The 22446-nt window shown below is 43.7% G+C and overlaps 1 protein-coding gene across 1 annotated transcript; it reads right to left on the bottom strand.

Moving 5' to 3' along the window:
• Window positions 1–7630: 7630 nt before the first annotated feature.
• LOC118400607 (NFX1-type zinc finger-containing protein 1-like) lies at window positions 7631–22321 on the bottom strand. Its single transcript, XM_035797609.2, has 13 exons — window positions 21310–22321; window positions 20908–21194; window positions 20323–20555; window positions 16782–16913; window positions 16032–16180; window positions 15682–15825; window positions 15297–15414; window positions 13909–14138; window positions 13537–13676; window positions 12660–12960; window positions 10906–11016; window positions 10699–10794; window positions 7631–10491 (listed from the first exon to the last, which is right to left on the bottom strand). The coding sequence occupies exons 1-13, from the start codon at window positions 22306–22308 to the stop codon at window positions 8038–8040; spliced, it is 5394 nt and encodes a 1797-aa protein (XP_035653502.1). The 5' UTR covers window positions 22309–22321; the 3' UTR covers window positions 7631–8037.
• Between the last annotated feature and the right edge of the window lie 125 nt (window positions 22322–22446).

The raw sequence follows: 22446 nt of genomic DNA on the forward strand, positions 1-22446 counted from the left end.
TGGTAATCTCCTCTACACGAGCTGGAGCAGGCAGTGGTAATCTCCTCTACATGTGCTGGAGCAGGCAGTGGTAATCTCCTCTACACGAGCTGGAGCAAGCAGTAGTAATCTCCTCTACATGAACTGGAGCAGGCAGTGGTAATCTCCTCTACATGTGCTGGAGCAGGCAGTAGTAATCTCCTCTAAACGAGCTGGAGCAGGCAGTAGTAATCTCCTCTACATGTGCTGGAGCAGGCAGTGGTAATCTCCTCTAAATGAGCTGGAGCAGGCAGTAGTAATCTCCTCTAAACGAGCTGGAGCAGGCAGTAGTAATCACCTCTACATGAGCTGGAGCAGGCAGTAATGCAGGCAGTGGTAATCTCCTCTACACGAACTGGAGCAGGCAGTGGTAATCTCCTCTACATGAGCTGGAGCAGGCAGTGGTAATCTCCTCTACATGTGCTGGAGCAGGCAGTGGTAATCTCCTCTACACGAGCTGGAGCAGGCAGTAGTAATCTCCTCTACATGAGCTGGAGCAGGCAGTGGTAATCTCCTCTACATGTGCTGGAGCAGGCAGTAGTAATCTCCTCTAAACGAGCTGGAGCAGGCAGTAGTAATCTCCTCTACATGTGCTGGAGCAGGCAGTGGTAATCTCCTCTAAACGAGCTGGAGCAGGCAGTAGTAATCTCCTCTAAACGAGCTGGAGCAGGCAGTAGTAATCTCCTCTACATGAGCTGGAGCAGCCAGTAGTAATCTCCTCTACATGAGCTGGAGCAGGCAGTGGTAATCTCCTCTACATGTGCTGGAGCAGGCAGTAGTAATCTCCTCTACATGAGCTGGAGCAGGCAGTGGTAATCTCCTCTACATGTGCTGGAGCAGGCAGTAGTAATCTCCTCTAAACGAGCTGGAGCAGGCAGTAGTAATCTCCTCTACATGTGCTGGAGCAGGCAGTGGTGATCTCCTCTACATGAGCTGGAGCAGGCAGTGGTAATCTCCTCTACATGTGCTGGAGCAGGCAGTAGTAATCTCCTCTACACGAGCTGGAGCAGGCAGTGGTAATCTCCTCTACACGAGCTGGAGCAGGCAGTGGTAATCTCCTCTACACGTGCTGGAGCAGGCAGTGGTAATCTCCTCTACATGAGCTGGAGCAGGCAGTGGTAATCTCCTGTAAACGAGCTGGAGCAGGCAGTAGTAATCTCCTCTAAACGAGCTGGAGCAGGCAGTGGTAATCTCCTCTACACGAGCTGGAGCAGGCAGTGGTAATCTCCTCTACATGAGCTGGAGCAGGCAGTAGTAATCTCCTCTACACGACCTGGAGCAGGCAGTAGTAATCTCCTCTACATGAGCTGGAGCAGGCAGTAGTAATCTCCTCTACATGAGCTGGAGCAGGCAGTAGTAATCTCCTCTACATGAGCTGGAGCAGGCAGTAGTAAATAAATAAACACACTCCGTTACTATGCAATTACTAGAGTGGTAATGTAACAACATGGTAATACAATTGTGTTACTACTTGAGTGGTTACATTGTTACTATACAGGTGTAAGAGTAACCAACGCATCTTTGAATCAGGTTGCAAACATTGAGTTTACTTTACCTCCCTCCCTCCTTCTTTTCCTCTCTTCCCTCCTTCCCTCTCTACCTTTACCCACCACCCTCCTCTCCTCCTTTTGGTATTCATCTCTGAATGAAATAATCACCTAATGACATCCTGTCAGTGGCAGATCACATTAATCTTGTCATAAACAGCGCTATTGACAGAGCCATTCTCAATGAAAGGCAGTGTAAGAGGATGCCAGGCGGCAGTAATTGTTCAAATTTGGAGTGGATCGATGGGTTTGGCATTGCACAAATCACGCTGCCACATAGGCACACAAAAAGCTGATGGCCAAGGGGCTGGGCTTCCCACTAACACAATCTGCCATTCAACTTATCTGGCAGATTTCAGCTGGGGCGAAGGTGGCTCATTCTTCCTGAATGTTTTCTCTGGTTAAAGCTGGGGACGTAGTTTGTTTACATAGCTGTCACAGCCTGATGGACCTGTTAGTCTATGAGGTGGACTCTAATATGTATTGATAATCATACAGCGATCGTAATGGTAATAAACAACCTTTGTCACGGTATCCAGGAGAAGGAGAGTAAAATGGATTAGATGCGTATTATATTCCTGTTTCTTGGCCATATTTCAGTCAATTTAAGCATCAGCCAAGCTCATTGCATATTCTGTCAAGCACATATGGTGTTGTGTAATTTAACAAATAATAATCCAAAATTATGGAGCACTTGGAGGCCCAGTGCAGCAAAACAACTTAATGTCAGTCACTAATCCAGTTGCAGGTGTTCCGAAATTAAGGCTCAATTACGGTAAATTGGGTTTCACAGATTTATTCAAATTAGTTTAGAATCACACCAAAGTAAATATGCTTACCTGGGCAGAACGCATCCCGTAGAGGGCTTGTTGAAATAAAAATAAATTTACATTTAAAATAGCCTGGAAACTGAATCAAGGGCTAAACTTGGTTTGAGTCGGTGTTTCTCTCAGCCTTAATCAAAGTTTTGATATGCAGTGACATATGTTCCACTGGGTGTTGAAATGGATCTCAAGAGACAGGGAAGGTAATCAGTTGTTAATATACTACCACCCTTTAATTAGGTTGCAAAAAAACATTGATTTCATGTTCATGCAATGCTCCAGCCCACTTAACCGATCATATCTGTGCCCCTTCCAGTCTCCGAACCTTTATGTGCCGTCTCCTAGTTACTGAACCACAGAGAAGATGTAGGATAACTACGCTATATCTTAACAGGTTAAGACCCAGAGCATGTAGAAACGACATTATGACATCTGTTCATTCAAAACCAGCAAGCAGATTTGAGATAAACATGATTTTTTATCAGAATTTATGAACTCTGAGATTATAAATGATCGAGGTATATTCTTTGTTACCCTGAGGCTACTACACTATTTTGGTAAGAGAAATTAAGCCACCAGAGTCAATTGTAAGAATGATCTAAGAATGGCCTAAGAATGATCTAAGAATGCTCTAAGAATGGTCTAAGAATGATCTAAGAATGATCTAAGAATGGTCTAAGAATGGTCTAAGAATGGTCTAAGAATGATCTAAGAATGCTCTAAGAATGGTCTAAGAATGATCTAAGAATGCTCTAAGAATGGTCTAAGAATGATCTAAGAATGCTCTAAGAATGGTCTAAGAATGATCTAAGAATGCTCTAAGAATGGTCTAAGAATGGTCTAAGAATGGTCTAAGAATGGTCTAAGAATGATCTGAGTGTCACAGCTTATTTCCTCCTCTTTGTCTAAATATGGTTCCCAATCAGAGACAACGATAGACAGCTGCCTCTAATTGAGAACCAATCTAGGCAACCATAGACATACAATATACCTAGAAGAGAAACAGCCCCATAAAGTTCTAATATTCCCTTTTTTGGAAAGGACAAATTATGATAATTTTCCCCCAATTCTTTCCCTCAGAGCTGTACCAAGGGGTGTTACAATTAAAGATGGACATAACACCCTACATCTGGACAGACACAGTTATTGCACTTTGTAGCATCATAAGTTTTAATTGCTGCTGTCATGTAATTTACTAACATCTCTTCTCCCCCAGAGAACAGCAAAAAAACATGTTGCTGCATGTCTATTGAATTCTAATGTGGCTTATTAACAAATGGTACTGAGCTGAATCAGTAAGGGCTAAAGCAAGAGAAGAAGATTAGATATTGGAGTCTGGAGCGGAAGAGAATGGTCAATTACAAAGAGGACCATACAGACAGTAAAATTAAGGGGTAAAATCCTATCAGAGAAATTGAAGAGGAGGGCGGTGATGCCTATTTCAGCAGTTATCCAATGGAGAGGGGAGAATGATAGTTGATTAAGTCAGTGGGCTCACTCCTTCCCCACTCCTAACCTCTAGCTCTTTACTCCACTGGGAGCTGAGCTGCATGGTGAACATGGACCCAGAGTGATGGGGAGAATTGGGGCCTCTGATCACTAACCACTTTGTCAGGGGACAATATGACCCAAGAGGCCTTGGGTAACGTTACTTTCAGCAAAAACAGCTTTTCACCTTACGTAATGCTGGGGTGAAAACTATTGATATATTCAGTATCTTAAGTTATTACGCATACATTTAAACACCTTCCCTCCCAAACGGATGTAATCTCGTAAGTGCACATGTTAACATCCCTATGCACCTATCTCCAGGACAGTACACAGTAGTAGCTAGCTACAGTATATACATCAGGACAGTACACAGTAGTAGCTAGCTACAGTATATACATCGGGACAGTACACAGTAGTAGCTAGCTACAGTATATACATCAGGACAGTACACAGTAGTAGCTAGCTACAGTATATACATCGGGACAGTACACAGTAGTAGCTAGCTACAGTATATACATCGGGACAGTACACAGTAGTAGCTAGCTACAGTATATACATTGGGACAGTAAACAGTAGTAGCTAGCTACAGTATATACATCGGGACAGTACACAGTAGTAGCTAGCTACAGTATATACATCGGGACAGTACACAGTAGTAGCTAGCTACAGTATATACATCGGGACAGTACACAGTAGTAGCTAGCTACAGTATATACATCGGGACAGTACACAGTAGTAGCTAGCTACAGTATATACATTGGGACAGTACACAGTAGTAACTAGCTATACCAGGTTTTATTACAATATCAAAAGCTCTTTCACTTAAAGTGAAGTAGTGCTGATAAATGCAGCCATGGGAGTCTTAATGAACGATTTACTCATAATGTGGGCTCATAAAGATTACAGCATACACAGTACCAATCGTCCATGCACCTACAATTGCCCTCCTGTATAGTCGACCCATTCTTATATTTCAGCAAATGGGGTTTGTCAGAGACTATTTATATCACTTTAGTTGATTATAAATGTCAACCTTTCAGTTCACAGCCAATCTGAACAGTGCTTGTGTGAAAATATTTCAGTGTGTTATGATCCACAGGTAAGACATTATTGGAAGTCTCAAAGTAAGAGTGCTGATCTAGGATCAGTTTGGTGATTTGTAAAGTAACGAATGGACAGGAGAAACCTGAACATATCAGCACTCCTCTGTGATGTTTGATACGGCCCGTTACGAGTTAAGGGATGATTATTATTAGAATAACATTATAATAACAAACAGGCTATATCAAACCATGTACTCAATGCAAAAACTAAGCCATGTGCTAAAAATACATCAGATATTTACAGTATCTGGTTAAAAGGATTAGAAAACGCATTGTAAATATGCAATTAACATTTCCTATAAAGGTTTAATGCTGTTTTAAGTGAATTTCAAAGTTACGGACCTTTCAGTGTTTCGAACGACCTCCAACAACCTTTATTTTGAGGGCCCACTGTAATACATGGATTTTATATGGCGCTTTTCTCGCTTTTCTTTCAAAACATCCATTTAGGGTGCTTTGCAGCACCTTGCATCACTTTATGATGATTTTAGATGATACTTTAAGCAAACTGTCTGTGTCTATCATCAAATGGGAACCGTGCTGCACAAGTACAATAGATAAGGGAGTCATTTTGATGACCGTAGGCCTGCTGAAAATGAATTACAGGCTATCATACATGTCTCCTCCTCAGTCTGCATGCATGTCACATGTTTGCACAGATTCAGTGATTTAGATCAGATCTTGTTAAGCTTCTTTGTTAATCACACCTGCCAAGAACATGAGATGAGGAAGCAACACAGCTAGCTACTGTCTGTTCCTAGCCTGCGGTGGATTCTCATTCTCAGTACTGGTTTGATGCATCAAACCAGTACTTGACTTGGACTGAAATAGGCTCTGTACTCATTCTGGGTTCCGGTACTGTTTATATTTAGGTGCAGGAGCTCCACAATACTTTTGAGCTAATATTCTATAAAAGGAACTCAGGCAGTAGAACATTTGAGGTGCTGGTACTCAGCTCAGGTGAGCTCCTGTCCAAGTCAAGCACTGCCTCAAACTCTATCTTCACTACATAATATTATACAGGATAGTAAGGTGTTGAACACGACATTCAAAGACAACAGATTAGGTCTATGGAAAAATCTATACAAAATCACTTTCATATAATGGGTAGCCTAACCACACATGTATAAGACTGAATTAATCCACCTCTCCCGCTGTCGCTGCATGATCAGTGTCTCCTCAACCCAACCGTAACCATGCCTTAATTTAGTTAACGCTCAAAGACACGCACTAGAATCCGTCTCTCACTGAAGTAACGGTTACATCTGTGCCACTTAAGTGGCTCTCTTCTCCCCATTAAGCACAATGACAGTGATTCATTGTCATGAAAAATACAGATTTTGGCCTCTCTAACTCATGTGCTTCAATTGAATCCTCCTCTAATCTCCATCGTCCTTGAAAGACAGTCCAATCAGCTAAGGAAGTCAGACAGATTTTTTAAAGGGAATTTGACGTGACAGATGAGCCTGCGGGCCCCTTAGGATGTTACCATTTTTCTGCAGTGCCTCCTTCAGTCCAAGTCCGTCTCTGAAACACCATAAATACTGACAGCATGACATTCATGGTTTCAAAGTTGGTCTTTTTTTTTGTCCTCCTATCCTGACACTACAGTTTTCTTTTCTTACTGCAGAGAGCACGGTTTGCATTAGAGTTGGGTTTGTGACAAGGCTACATTCATCATGTAATAAAGTGATGCAAACTGCTGCAAAACGCCCTAAATGGTTGTCAGCCCCGATTTCCACGAATTTGAAGTTGTTTAGGGTCTTGCTGCTTCACGGCCAAGAATGTTATGTTTGAAATTCCAGTGATGTTTTATTATTGGCCAGATAGCCGTGTGTCATGTTTTGACTAAGTGCAAGAAACTTGCTGATCCTGCCATGCAGTTTATAATACTGCAAATCCATGCAGCTTACAATACTGCAAATCCATGCAGCCTTGGGCACCTATCTAGATGATGCATAAAGGGTGTTTGTCATCTTTATAACTTCAGATGTTTAGGTGTACGGTGTGTGTGTGTGTGTGTGTGTCTCTCACATCTATCCGACTCACGGTCCTGATGTTCCCTACACCTGCAGCTTGTGATAAGATGACAGAACCCTGTCCAGAAACAACCCTTAGTACCTAAACCAAGCACCTGTGTAGATCTGAGAGGATTAGATAAGTATAAGAAATGTGGGACAAAATCCTCCCAACCTGTCCGAGGGCAAGGTAAAGCTACTGCCATACTGCTTACGCCTAGACTTATTATTGATTTAGGGAGAAGGAACTAAGGGTTGTCTCTGGACAAGGCCATAGGACTAACCACACCAAGTCAAACACCTGCACCCTGCCACCTGACAATCACTTACAGCTTAGGGCCAACTAGTTCACAAAATGCTCAGAAAATGTATTTAACCAATACATAAAGTAGGCCTATACTAATTTAAATAAATGGACAATGTCAAAGACACAAGGTGGAGTTTCAGTTTACCCCCCCCCCATATATTTGTGTATATTAGTTACATTTACAGTGTTTTCTTATCATACCAGAGTTTGTGTTGTTTTTCAGCACCTCTATCATATGAATTTATTTTGAGTTTCTCAGTTAGCTGAATCACAATTGTGTATGTATGTGTGTGTTAGAAAATCCATTTGAAAATATATGGGATCGTCTTAGATATGTTTTATTAGAAAAAACATATTGCACATATCAAGCCAACTCTTTGTTAAATTAACAATACACTGCTGCCATCTATTGGTGTGACTGGAAAAATACAGACAGGTGTCTAAATGTTGAGGCCCAAAAATCCTGCCTAAACATTTGCATAATTCATAATTGTACATTGGGTTGAAAATACAGTATTTTACTCTGGAGTGATATCACTTTAAAAAGTAGAATAACAATAAATATTATATTGACAAAGCAGATTGATTTCATCACATTCAATGAATCATTTACAGTGATTTCAGCATTTAAATATATCAATTGATATAGCAACGCTTTCTGGAGTGCAAATTATGATAATGGTCACATCGGTCATGAAGTCACAATTAAACAGAGAAAATAATCAGTTTTTAATCAGCAAGGTTCATCAGACCAAAGTTCAGCATATTGTTAGCTTCAGACCACGCAGCGTGTTGTGCCCCATCCATCTCTGAAGCCACTCTGTTGCCACTTGCCAGAGCATGGTTTGCTCCACCGATCGTAGCATTGCACTCTGGGCAGTTACGGCTCATCATGGCGCCTCCACAATCTCCGATGGCATAGACGTGACCGTTGGGGCAGCAGTACCAGTGGCCTTTAGGCAAACTCATGGCTGAGAGTATCATCTTTCGTTCATCATCACTGATCCCCAGGCCAGAGCTTGGTAGCTTTTCAGCCAAGTCTTTCAGTGCCTGCTTTACCGAGTCCTCGTCTTGCGGAGTGAATGGCTGCATTCTCTCCAGAACCTCCCTTATGGCTGTGACCTCAGCCTGAACCTTGACCCCACGACCTGCGTCCTTAGCCATCTTGCAGCGGGCGTTGAGCTCGGCCAAAAAGGAGAGCCTCTGTAGCTCTCTCTGCAGATCAGAAGCCTGCTGATCCGAGAACTTCTGGTAACAATCCATCAGCCACTTCAGGAACTCTTCGACTTTCTCATCAAAGTGGAAAACTTCCGCACTTGACATGTGCTCCCTACTAATCTTCAGCAACTTGCCAACTCTCTCAAGGAAGGCCATCTTGTTTTCCGTGATCCACAGTTCCTTAGCTGTGAGGTGAGAGGCCCTTAGTTTTTTCTTGATCTGTATGTATTCCATTGGTAGATACCTTTGCAAGTCCTCCTTGTCAATCCATTGCTGCTTAAGGACCGCCTTTTGTGCCGCAATATCTGACTGTGCTCCATTAATCTTCTCCTTAACTTTCTCAATTACCGCCAGACTCCGGTTGACGTAAGCCCCGTACCGGAGATTCCTGCGGATGGGAGTGCGACACCTGGGGCACTCCTTCAACTTTACTGCGAGCTGCTCCTCGGTAGCCTGCTGGTTGTCATCCATCCCCATGTATATATCCATGGACGTGGACTCAAAGATGTGTCCGCAGCCGTCCAGCTGAATAAAGCAGGCCTCAGCATCGTCCTCCGTACCAAAGAAGATCTCCATAACATCCTCGCGGTGGCAAACACGGCACTTGTTGGGGCAGGGGTCTCCACACAGGCCGATGCAGGGGTGCCCACACTGCAAGGTTTTGGTGCAGGGCTGGGTGCAGGGTGGACGATCACAAGGCTCATGGCAGAGTTTGCTGCAGCCCTGGTGAGGACACTGCCAGGCACAGGGCTCTATGCAGGGGGCACAGGGCTGGCCGCAGGGCTTCTTACAGGCACTGTGGATGCAGCGATTCTCACAGAGAATTGGACAGGAAGGGCAGTCACGTGTACAGGGCTCCCGACACTTGTGGGAGCAGACTAGGAGCTTATCACATCGGTGGAAACAGCCCAAGTGGAAGCGGCCCTGGTGGCATCTCTGGCAGGAACCAGGACAGGGGTGGCCACACTTCAGTATCTGTTTGCAAGGTGCCCTGCAGTCCGGCTGTACTGTAGATCTCCTATAATGACAGGGACCTTCTTGCTTGTGTCCACACTTGAGCTCCAAGGTGACTGTTGCCATGCAGGTGGTGGTGCAGGACTCCCCACACACAGTGGCACATAGATGGCCACACACCAGCATCTTCTGACAGGGCTCCTGGCACACAAACTGCTCTGGAGCCTGGTGACAGGGCACCATCTGCTTGTGCTGGCATCGCGGTACGATTTTCTCTACCTGCGTAAGGCAGTCTTTAGGGCACTTCTTGTAGCACAGAAGTTTGCATCGATGCCCCAGCTCACAGAGGACCTTCTGGCACTTCTTGTTACATGTGTACTTCTTGTGCTCTTGGTCGTACGGGTGGCAAGCACTGGAGCACACGTGACCACAATTCAAGCGGAACTCGCAGGGCAGGTTGCAGCCTCCCTCAGGAGCATGTTTGAAGTCGTCGCCGCAGAATGCTTTAATGTGTCGCTCAGGGTGGTTCTGGCAGCACAGGGTCAGGGCAGGGCCCACTTGGTCTTTCTCTCGCAGTGTGTGCAGGATGTTGCTCCAAGGCTTGACTTTTCCCAACATGGCCATGTTTCCAATGCAGTAGAGACCCTTCTTAGCCCGTGACAGGGCCACACAGACGCGGTTGGGGATGTTCAAGAAGCCCACCTTCTCCTCTTTGTTACTTCGAACCAGCGACAGCAGGACAATATCATTCTCCTCTCCTTGGTATTTGTCAACAACATGAACTTTTACCCCATTGAACTCTTTGGCTGGCATGAGTTTGCGCAGACAGTGGAGTTGGCCAGTGTAAGTGGTGAGGATGGTGATCTGGGACGGCTGGTATTCCTGTAACAGGAGGTAGCGACACAACGCTACCACAAAGAAGGCCTCGTGGAGGTTCTGGCGACTCTTTCCATCCCTGATCTCCTCCTCCGGGTAGTTATGCTCCACAAAGAACATGTTGGAGAGAAGACCCTACAAGACAACAGGGAGGTGAAAACAACGGTTATTGGACCGCAACTAACTTCTAAGGCCTACACATGGACTGTGTATTGTACTTTATTGATGGTTCATTGAATTGATGACATGCTGAAATGGATATTCAGTATACAGTAATCTTTAAATGCACTCCTGCTAGGAGGGTAACTACCATGTAAAAAGTCTCTGAAAGCATTGACGAACCTTAATATTGTCATAGTCCATCACTGAGGGGTGGTTCTCTAGCTCAGAGTAGATGTGCGGGACCAGGAGACGGGCAATGTCTGGCCTCATGCGATGCTGTGCGGGGATAGACCCAGAGTTAGAGGATTGGTCAATGGACAATGAAGAACAAGGTTCTATGGATTGGTTTATCCATATACACTTTCCCTTTAGATTCCTCACACGTACCTGGTAGTTAAGTCTGACGTATGGAAAGTCCATCCTGATCAGCCTCTCAAACATGGACACTTCAAGATTGAAGTTCTTGGCCAGTTCGAACACTGTTGCACTGGGCCGGAGCTAGGGAAACAATGAGCTAAATAAGTACCCCTATAAGTACCGCTGAAGCCCAAGAGAGGATGGAATGGACCACCTCATTTCAACACTTTTAGACAACATCTCCTCAACTCTATTACTTGTTGTTGAACACTGTTTTTCCAGAACCTGCCCAAAGATAAACATTTGCCGTTCGACTAAATCACATTTACAGAAATCTTGATAAATGTGCATTGGCCCCCTCAAATCAATGTAATAAAGTAAAATGAAAAGAGTACGAAAAGTATACAGTATTTGAAAATAAAAACATTAACTTATTTTCAGTTGTTAATGTGTGTCTGCTTTATTTAGGGGACAAGGTAAGCATGTATGTGGGAGGGGGTGTGGGAAAGAAGGGACAAGGTAAGAATGTATGTGGGAGGGGGTGTGGGAAAGAAGAATGTATGGTGGGAAAGAAGGGACAAGGTAAGGTATGTGGGGAAAGAAGGGACAAGGTAAGAATGTATGTGGGAGGGGGTGGGAAAGAAGGGAAAGAAGGGACAAGGTAAGAATGTATGTGGGATGTGGGAGGGGGGGTGTGGGAAAGAAGGGACAAGGTAAGAATGTATGTGGGAGGGGGTGTGGGAAAGAAGGGACAAGGTAAGAATGTATGTGGGAGGGGGTGTGGGAAAGAAGGGACAAGGTAAGAATGTATGTGGGAGGGGGTGTGGGAAAGAAGGGACAAGGTAAGAATGTATGTGGGAGGGGGTGTGGGAAAGAAGGGACAAGGTAAGAATGTATGTGGGAGGGGGTGTGGGAAAGAAGGGACAAGGTAAGAATGTATGTGGGAGGGGGTGTGGGAAAGATACAAAACATTCTCAAATAATGTGAGTTATTGTACTCAGTTTGTTTCTGCCTGACTGTGTTAGATTTCAACCACTAACTTTTGATTAATAGCACTTCAAAGCCAAAGCTTTTTTTCTCATCGAAAGTGTGATCCACCTACACGAAAGTAAAGTGCACATCTCAAGAATACCAGCTTTGAATAAAAGTGGATTATATTGAACTGAGTAAAATACGTGATATTCCCAGAGTGCTTTAGCTTTTTCACTCAGAGCTAAAAGGAACAAGTCAAGTTACGTAAGACCTTATAGCTGGGTGAACTCTCCGTTTAGCCCCAAGCAGAGTTGGAAGTTGATTGCAATTCAATAAGAAATTAAAATGACCATGGACTTTCAATCGACAAATGCCCAGTTTACATTAGGAGCAATTTAACATTAGGAGCAATGTTCAAGTCAATTTTACATTAGGAGCAATGTTCAAGTCAATTTAACATTAGGAGCAATGTTCAAGTCAATTTAACATTAGGAGCAATGTTCAAGTCAATTTAACATTAGGAGCAATGTTCAAGTCAATTTAACATTAGGAGCAATGTTCAAGTCAATTTAACATTAGGAGCAATGTTCAAGTCAATTTTACATTAGGAGCAATGTTCAAGTCAATTTAACATTAGGAGCAATGTTCAAGTCAATTTAACATTAGGAGCAATGTTCAAGTCAATTTAACATTAGGAGCAATGTTCAAGTCAATTTTACATTAGGAGCAATTTTCATGTCCAATTCAATCACTGGATTTAGTGGCATAACAGTAGGGAAGTTGACCATGCCTGGCCAATGAGTATCCAGTACCTGTTGGTGGTCTCCAATGAGAATGAGGTGCTGACAGGCCTGGCTCAGAGTGGTGATGGTGTGGGCCTCCAGTACCTCTGCTGCCTCTTCCACGATCACTAGGCGGGGGCGCACTTCCTGCAAAGCTTTGCGCCATCTAGCAGCCCCCGTGGTCGTCATGCCGATGACCTTGGCTTCCTTCAGGACACATAAGTCCTCACGGAGACGAATCTCAGCCAGACGCTCGGCAGCATCCTGATAGTCCTGCTCTGCCTGCTGGGCTCGCATACGCAGCTCCGTCCGATAACGCCCCACCCATAACCTGCGAACACAGAGCAGCGTCAGATGAGGTCATTGGTAGCATTTGACGGTAAGGCCACTAATGGAGTCTACATACGCAGGTCATAAAACTAACAAAGTTCCTATAGAAAAGTTGTTTTTACCTGACATAACCCTGTCACAATCAAATTCTGAATATCTGAGATTCGTAGATAATGTGTAGAGCAGAATCCTTTATTCCTTGTATGATTTACTGAGTCAATCCAACACGCTGGAGCTGTGACAATTTCTTTATTACATCATCCAAAATGGCTTTTTGGCTTGGCACACAACTGAGCCTTGCACTGGTCTTTTCCCCAGTCAGATCAAAACATGCGTCACTTAAGGTGGCACAGTCAATCGCACACCTGTGTGGTTTGTGTGGTCATGACGACTGTGCACTTTGCACAAACTAAGCACAGTTACATTGCCAGGGTGACAGAAACTTGTAGAGGTGAGGGGTTCAGTGCATGCATCTACTGAGATACATTTTCTCAGTAATTAGTTGACATAATTATGCACAATGGGAATATACGCTCTCGCAGTCTGGCGTTGCCTAGGGGATGAGAGAGACTATTACCGGTACAGTCTCCATCTGTCTGGCAGACTAAGAGTCCACACATCCAGAATGGTGTCTTCCTCATCTTCACTCATGGCTGAGCTGCTGCCCAGCTCTCTCCTAATACGATGTTTCATCTTCCTCTTCTGCACCCGCTGTATCTGCGCACACAGAGAGAGACACTTTTCAAATAACATAAACTATACCTTTAACCCAGCACCTGTCTTTCTACCATACTCCTGAGCTAAATACTGTGAAAATGAAGCAGGAGATTGTCATTTTAAATCAATAAGCAGCTAAATTAGTTTGTGATTCACATATTGTATGATTCAATGTATTTTGGCTATATTGTTATACAATAAGTTTGGATCAAGGCACGTTGTAGGTTCTCACCTCCCAGCCTTCTTCACTCTGCTCTGCATGTATCAGAGTGTTCTCCAGGTTCATGGCCAGCATCATTTCTGCCATATCCCTGACTGTCTCCTCCATCTTTCTTCGATCATCATCGTGACTATGATGCATGTCTGAGACTTCTACAAAGCGTTCCATCTGGATCAGGTCTGCCTCCTCCGCTATCTCGATCAGGTCCTCCTCCTCCTCCTCATCTTCGTCCATTTCCCCATCTATCACAAAACAGAGAGGGTAAAATGGGTGAGGAGTTTGTAACTTCTATTCCTAGTAGTTCTCTCAACAGTCACTTTAATAATGTTTACATATTTTGTATTACTCATCTCATATGTATATACTGTATTCTATCCTATTCTACTGTTTCTTAGTCTATGCCGCTCTGACATTTCTAACCCAAATATTTATAGATTCTTAATTCTATTCCTTTACGTTATATTTGTGTGTATTGTGTGTATTGTTGTGAAATTGTTAGATATTACTTGTTAGATATTACTGCACTGTCGGAGCTAGAAGCATTTCGCTACACCCACAATAACATCTGCTGAACACGTGTATGTGACAAATAACATTTGATTCGATGAACTCTGAACTCTGCTTCACCCAATATAGTTTCAGGATCAAAGGGAGTTTTAAAGAAAACATAAAATAGTTAAATAGATACAGCAGACTACTAGCTAGGTATGTGAACTACAGCCATAATATATTCACAAGCAATTTTGACAAATACAAGGCCACAAGGAGAAGCACTTTTTTAACTCTGCATTGTTGGGAAAGGGCTCATAAAGTAAACATTTCACGGTAAAGTCTCGACCTGTTGTATTCAGAGCATGTGACAAATACAATTTGATTTTGATTTGCTCTGCATCTGTTCCAGTTGTTATGTCTGTCTGATCATGTTGTGTCTCGTCTACTGTGACGATTATGCAATTTTGGGTAACAATGAATTGTCAAGCACGGTTATTATTATATTATTTTTAAAAACAAACTGCTTATAATGCATTATAACCTATCTTTGAAAACAAGTTACAATATACTGTACCTAATGAATACAACACAGCTTTGGGGACACCCCTGTCGCTTGGAACTTTTGGAAATTAGCTTCTCCTCCCGACCGTGCCGTTCTGTTCATATAATGATTACCAACTTTACCCACTTCATGTAAAAAATAAAAAAAATTAACTGCTATTGGGTAAACCATATCTACTTAAATATAAAGATGAATCCCCCTTCTACTGAAGATAATGTAGTAAGAAGATTATGACAATAATTGTTTTAAAGTTCAGGGTTATTGCCCATAATTGTCAGTTACGAGATTATACAATAACTGTTCCAGCCCTATGTCTTCGTTCAGTGGTACTGCAGTGGCTTCTCACCTGCATTGTCATTTTGAGGATGTGGTGTCCTCTGCTGGAAGGCAGTGGAACCTAACCCCAGCCACTCCATTATCATAGACGGCTTCTTCCCACCATAGCTCTCAAAACCATCCAGTGCCTGAGGAAAAGTGCATATCAAGAGTAAGTATTGTCTCCACTCTGGCCAATAGCAGATTATCACAGATCGTATCATAAAGCTTTTCTGGGAATGTCTATTTTGTTTACAATCTTAAGCCTTGAATAAGCAGTAGGGGTTATCGTCCTCATTGTAGTTATCCTATAAGACATCATCATAGTTCTAGAAGTAGCAGAGGTGGTGGAACTATGAGTTATAGTCATAGCAGTAGTCACCACTTTATATTTGATAGTGGTATCAACGACTCACAGGCTGGAGGGACAGGCTATCCCAGTGCTCCTCTGAGATGAACCTTTGAAGGAACTGTTCCCTCAGAACGCCTCGCAGACTGCACTCCAGCTGCACAGACTGAGTTTGGATCTTAGTCTCTTCGGTCCGCAGTGCATCATAGATCTGAGAGAAAACAATATTCTGAGCATCAGTATGTGGTATCGTTTCCCTAAATGACTATTTCCCCAAAAGATATCTAACCTGGTTGTTACATTCCTGACACATACGGAAGCTGAGCTACATTGACTTCAATAGGAGTGCTCATTTACATTTTAAGACTATTTCTCAAATTTTAGCGTAACTTTCAGGTTTCCCACACTAATTCTCACCTCACTGTTGGCACGGCGAAGATGTTGCGGTAGTCTGCGGCGGAAGTCATGGGACCTTTTCAGCTCCCCCAGAGTGAAACGCTTCAGGGCCTCACTGTTGCTTCGCCCACCCACTCTTACAATACCGTCTGGTAAAAACTTGTGGATGCCTTTGGTGCACAATGTTAAACAAATGAACTTGTGGATGCCTTTGGTGCACAATGTTAAACAAATGAACTTGTGGATGCCTTTGGTGCACAATGTTAAACAAATAAACTTGTGGATGCCTTTGGTGCACAATGTTAAACAAATGAACTTGTGGATGCCTTTGGTGCACAATGTTAAACAAATGAACTTGTGGATGCCTTTGGTGCACAATGTTAAACAAATGAACTTGTGGATGCCTTTGGTGCACAATGTTAAACAAATGAACTTGTGGATGCCTTTGGTGCACAATGTTAAACAAATGAACTTGTGGATGCCTTTGGTGCATGTTAAACAAATGAACTTGTGGATGCCTTTGGTGCATGTTAAACAAATGAACTTGTGGATGCCTATGGTGCATGTTAAACAAATGAAAAAGCTGCTGATACATGTGATGACTAAAGTGCCCTTCAGAATTATATCTGGGAAAACACAAATTATGACATTTTTCAAGAATGGCTTGAGGTTGAAAATAACTGAATTCAAGAAGCAAACATAGTGTGGGACAATCATGCGTTCATATACCATACATCCATAGTTCAGTATGTCGGGGAGCAGGAGCCCTACCTTCCAGGAACTGGTCTAGAGCGTGGTTGGTATAACAAACCACCAGCATTGGGGAGGAGTCAAAGACACCTTTCCACACCTCCTGATTGGTCAAAAGAGCTTGGGCGATCTTTAGTCCTGTGTAGGTCTTCCCTGAGATTATGAGTAAGGAGAGAAAACGAACGTCCAAAAGCATTATACTCCTGCAAGTCCACCAACACATGAAGCAGCATGGCATACCAATGTCAAACTTTCAGCCTAGAAATTGTACATACTTAGAAAAGTCCTTGTTTTTGAAAGAAAAGCACATTTTGTCCATTAAAATAACATCAAATTGATTAGAAATACAATGTAGACATTGTTAATGTTGTAAATGACTATTGCAGCTGGAAACGGCAGATATTTTATGGAATATCTACATAGGAGTACAGAGGCTCATTATCAGCAACCATCACTCCTATGTTCCAATGGCACATTGTGTTAGCTAATCCAGGTTTATCATTTTAAAAGGCTAATTGATCATTAGAAATCCCTTTTGCAATTATGTTAGCACAGCTGAAAACTGTTGTTCAGATTAAAGAAGCAATAAAATGGATGATCTCGTACAAAGCTGTGTACTACTCCCTTCACAGAACACCGCAAACTGCCTCTAACCAGAATAGAAAGAGGAGTGGGAGACCCTGTGCACAACTGAGCAAGAGGATAAGTACATTAGAGTGTCTAGTTTGAGCCACAGATGCCTCACAAGTCCTTAACTGGCAGCTTCATTAAATAGTACCAGCAAAACACCAGTCTCAACGTCAACAGTGAAGAAGCGACTCCGGGATGCTGGCCAGTTAAGGACTTGTGAGGCGTCTGTTTCTCAAACTAGACACTCTAATGTACTTGTCCTCTTGCTCAGCTGTGCACCGGGGCCTCCCACTCTTCTTTCTATTCTGGTTAGAGCCAGTTTGCCCTGTTCTGTGAAGGGAGTAGTACATAGCATTGTACGAGATCTTCAGTTTCTTGGCAATTTCTCGCATAGAATAGTCTTCAATTCCCAGAACAAGAATAGACTGACGAGTTTCAGAAAAAAGTTATTTGTTTCTGGCCCTTTTGAGCCTGTAATCGATCTCACAAATGCTGATGCTCCAGATACTCAACTAGTCAAAAGAAGACCACTTCTATTGCTTCTTTAATCAGTACAACAGTTTTCAGCTGTGCTAACATAATTGCAAAAGGGTTTTCTAATGATCAATTAGACTTTTAAAATTATAAACTTGGATTAATTAACACAACATGCCATTGGAACACAGGAGTGAATGCTGATAATGGAACTCTGTACATCGATGTACAGTTGAAGTCAGAAGTTTACATACACTTAGGATGGAGTCATTAAAACTCGTTTTTCAACCACTCCACAAATTTCTCGTTAACAAACTATAGTTTTGGTAAGTCGGTTAGGACATCTACCTTGTGCATGACACAAGTCATTTTTCCAACAATTGTTTACAGACAGATTATTTCACTTACAATTCACTGTATCACAACTCCAGTGGGTCAGAAGTTTACATACACTAAGTTGACTGTGCCTTTAAACAGCTTGGAAAATTCCAGAAAATGATGTCATGGATTTAGAAGATTCTGATAGGCTAATTGACATAATTTGAGTCAATTGGAGGTGTACCTGTGGATGTATTTCAAGGCCTACCTTCAAACTCAGTGCCTCTTTGCTTGACGTCATGGGAAAATCAAAAGAAATCAGCCAAGACCTCAGAAAAGACCTCCACAAGTCTGGTTCATCCTTGGGAGCAAGTTCCAAACACCTGAAGGTATCACGTTCATCTGTACAAACAATAGTACGCAAGTATAAACACCATGGGACCACACTGCCGTCATACCGCTCAGGAAGGAGACGCGTTCTGTCTCCTAGAGATGAACATATTTTGGTGCACTTCACAAAATAGATGGCGTCATAAGGAAGGACAATTATATGGATAATTATTGTGGGAAGCTTGTAATCCACAAGCTTCCCACAATAAGATGGGTGAATTTTGGCCCATTCCTCCTGACAGAGTTGGTGTAACGGAATCAGGTTTGTAGGCCTCCTTGCTCGCACACGATTTTTCAGTTCTGCCCACAAATGTTCAATAGGATTGAGGTCAGGGCTTTGTGATGGCCATTCCAATACCTTTAATTTGTTGTGCTTAAAGCCATTTTGACACAACTTTGGAAGTATGCTTGGGGTCATTGTCCATTTGGAAGACCCATTTGCGACCAAGCTTTAACTTCTTGACTGATGTCTTGAGATTTTGCTTCAATATATCCACATAATTGTCCTTCCTCATGATGCCATCTATGTTGTGAAGTGCACCAGTCCCCGCTGCAGCAAAGCACCCTCATAACATGATGCTGCTACCTCTGTGCTTCAGGGTTGGGATGGTGATCTTCGGCTTGCAAGTCTCCCCCTTTTTCCTCCAAACATAACGATGGTCATTATGGCCAAACAGTTCTATTTTTGTTTCATCAGACCAGAGGACATTTCTCCAAAAACTACGATCTTTGTCCCCATGTGCAGTTGCAAACCGTAGTCTGGCTTTTTTATGGCGATTTGGGAGCAGTGACTTCTTCTTTGCTGAGCGGCCTTTCAGGTAATGTCGATATAGGACTCGTTTTTACTGTGGATATAGATACTTTTGTACCTGTTTCCTCCAGCATCTTCACAAGGTCCTTTGCTGTTGTTCTGGAATTGATTTGCACTTTTCGCACCAAAGTACGTTCATCTCTAGGAGACAGAACACGTCTCCTTCCTGAGCGATATGACGGCTGTGTGGTCCCATGGGGTTTAAACGTACGTACTATTGTTTGTACAGATGAACGTGGTACCTTCAGGCTTTTGGAAATTGCTCCCAAGGACGAACCAGACATGTGAAGGTCTACAATTGTTTTTCTGAAGTCTTGGCTGATTTCTTTTGATTTTCCCATGATGTCAAGCAAAAAGGCACTGACTTTGAAGGTAGGACATGAAATACATCCACAGGTACACCTCCAATTGACTCAAATTATGTCAATTAGTCTATCAGAATCTCCAAAAGCCATGACATCATTTTCTGGAATTTTCCAAGCTGTTTGAAGGCACAGTCAACTTAGTGTATGTAAACTTCTGGCCCACTGGAATTGTGATACAGTGAAATAATCTGTCTGTAAACAATTGTTGGAAAAATTACTTGTGTCATGCACAAAGTAGTTGTCCTAACCGACTTGCCAAAACTATAGTGTGTTAACAAGAAATTTGTGGAGTTGTTGAAAAACGAGTTTTAATGACTCCAACCTAAGTGTATGTAAACTTCTCACTTCAACTGTATTCCATAAAAAATCTGCCATTTCCAGCTACAATAGTCATTTACAACATTAACAATGTCTACACTGTATTTCTGATCAATTTGAAGTTATTTTAATGGACAAAAAATGTGCTTTTCTTTCAAAAACAAGGACGTTTCCAAGTGACCCCAAACTTTTGAACGGTAGTGTACATAAACATGATCTAATTCAATATGTATAATTTGTTCTATATGTATTCCACCTGTGCCTGGGGGTCCCTGGATGATTGCCAGCTCCTTGGTGAGGGCGAGCTGAAGTGCTCTCATCTGGGACTCGTCCAATCCCAGCTGCTCCATGGGGGGCCAGGCGTCAGGATCCAGGGTGTGGAAGCGGCTGCTCTTAAACTCAGGCACCGCAATAGCAGACAGGTCATATGTATCCCCCATTGGCAGGTAGGCAGGAGGGTGGACCTCTGAGCTACATTCCACTATATACCTTCAATTTACATGTTGTCATGAATCAAAAATACAATTTTTGTTAGTCAGAAAGTTCTCATTCTTCATTACAATAATTGATATGCAGTAAATGTTCTGTCACAAAATATCTGCTAAAAATCATCTAGCAGCTGGTGGAAGAGGTAAGTCACCACAAACCATGTTAAGCACTTTAAGATCAGAAGTATGGAACTGTATGAACGCAATCTGCGACTCTCAATATCAGAAAAACATGGTGGAAAAAAGTATTTTGCCGACTCTCTCTCATAGCACCAACACCACCGGTGCGACAGCCAGTACATACGTAGGGCTGACTAATGATTGAATTCAACAACAACAGACAGTACACCAACCTCTGGAAGGGCAGATCCTCTACTTCCAGCTCCTGCAGCCCCTCGAGGACGTAGCGGTAGGCCTCAAAGTAGGCGGTTGTCTCCACCATGAGGAAGGACTGGTGGGCCTCCACTCTGGCCAGGGCTCGCCTGCTCTCCGTTGAGAAAATGATCTGGACAAAGCCCTTCTCTAGCTCCTTGGGGTCCCGGTCCGACACAGTGGCAAACAGGAAAGTCTCAAAGTTGTCACTGGACATGCAGACCAGGGACCCATATATCAGCCGCTTGGAGTTCTGCCAGCGGACAAACTGTGTGGGACAGAGAATAACATGAACATATATTGAATGCACTCTACTACACGATGTTGGCAAGTCTTGGTAAGTTATATTTCTTCTGTTCAAATACTCAATAGAACTGACTGACCTTAAGAGGTTTGGAGTCAAACTGGACCTTATAGGCCAAACCAGACCGGGTGCACATTGGAACCACCAGTCGCGTGTCAAAGTACACTGTGATGTCATCGAAGCGCCTCTTCCTCAAAGGGACGTCTTTATTGCCCAGGTCCTGCTGGCTCTGAAGCAGATTCTGGATGCCCTCTCGAAGAGGTCTCACAAAGTCCTCTCGCATGAGCCGGAAGTGCGTGTCCAGGTACAGCAGTCCGCTGGCATAGCGTTTCAAGATGAGGTTGGGCCTGAGGAAGGGCCTCTGTTCCTGGTGGAACTCCTCTGGGGTGGGGTAGATGGACAAGGTCCTGAAGTCGGCCTCCCCAGGTGGGGCGTCCTCCTGGGGGGTGATGAAGGAGTAGTTGTCCGACTTTAGGGTGCCCTCCCTGGCTCTCTCCTGGAGGTGCTCCACCAGGACCTGGATCTTCTCCAAGTTCTCCTCCGTCTGCTCCAGGACATCCACCCCCACAGCTCGCAGGCTGTTGATGACTGGTCTGAAGAGGGCCACTATCATGGACACGGCCTGGGTCGAGCTAGCCGGGAATATCCTGAGCACCTCAGCGAGAAGGGTCATGATGTTGTCCAAGTGCTGGGGGTACTGTTCCCGGCGAGTGAGGTCGAACTCTGACCCCATTCCCATCACATAATGGGGCAGGATGGTTCGGAGGAATCCAGAATGCTTGATTAAGCCAGCCAAGTGCTGTATAGTTTGACGGTCAGTTTTGGACAAGAAGGCCTTGCAGAGAACTTGGCAGAGGAGCTGAACAAGGTCCTTTCGCATCTCTCGTTCGTCGAGTAGAGCTTGCAGTCCATAACTGGAGGCAAGAGTAATGGCTATTTCTGAAGGTTCTTTCCCTGAGAGCTCCTCCAACGTTTTGTACCCCATTGGACGAACATGAGGAGCGCCACCATCTGCAGCTCTTCCTCTCCCTCCCCCTCTCTCTCCATCTCTTCCTCTCCCTCCTCCTCTGCCTCCCATTCCTTCTCCTCTTTCTCCCCAACCCCTCGCGCCCTCCCCTCCTATTCCTCTTCCGCCCCAACCCCTTGCACCCTCCCCTCCTCCTCTTCCTCCCCAACCCCTTGCACCCTCCCCTCCTCCTCTTTCTCCCCAACCCCT

This window comes from Oncorhynchus keta, chromosome 21, assembly GCF_023373465.1.
Source record: "Oncorhynchus keta strain PuntledgeMale-10-30-2019 chromosome 21, Oket_V2, whole genome shotgun sequence".
Lineage (NCBI taxonomy): Eukaryota > Metazoa > Chordata > Actinopteri > Salmoniformes > Salmonidae > Oncorhynchus > Oncorhynchus keta.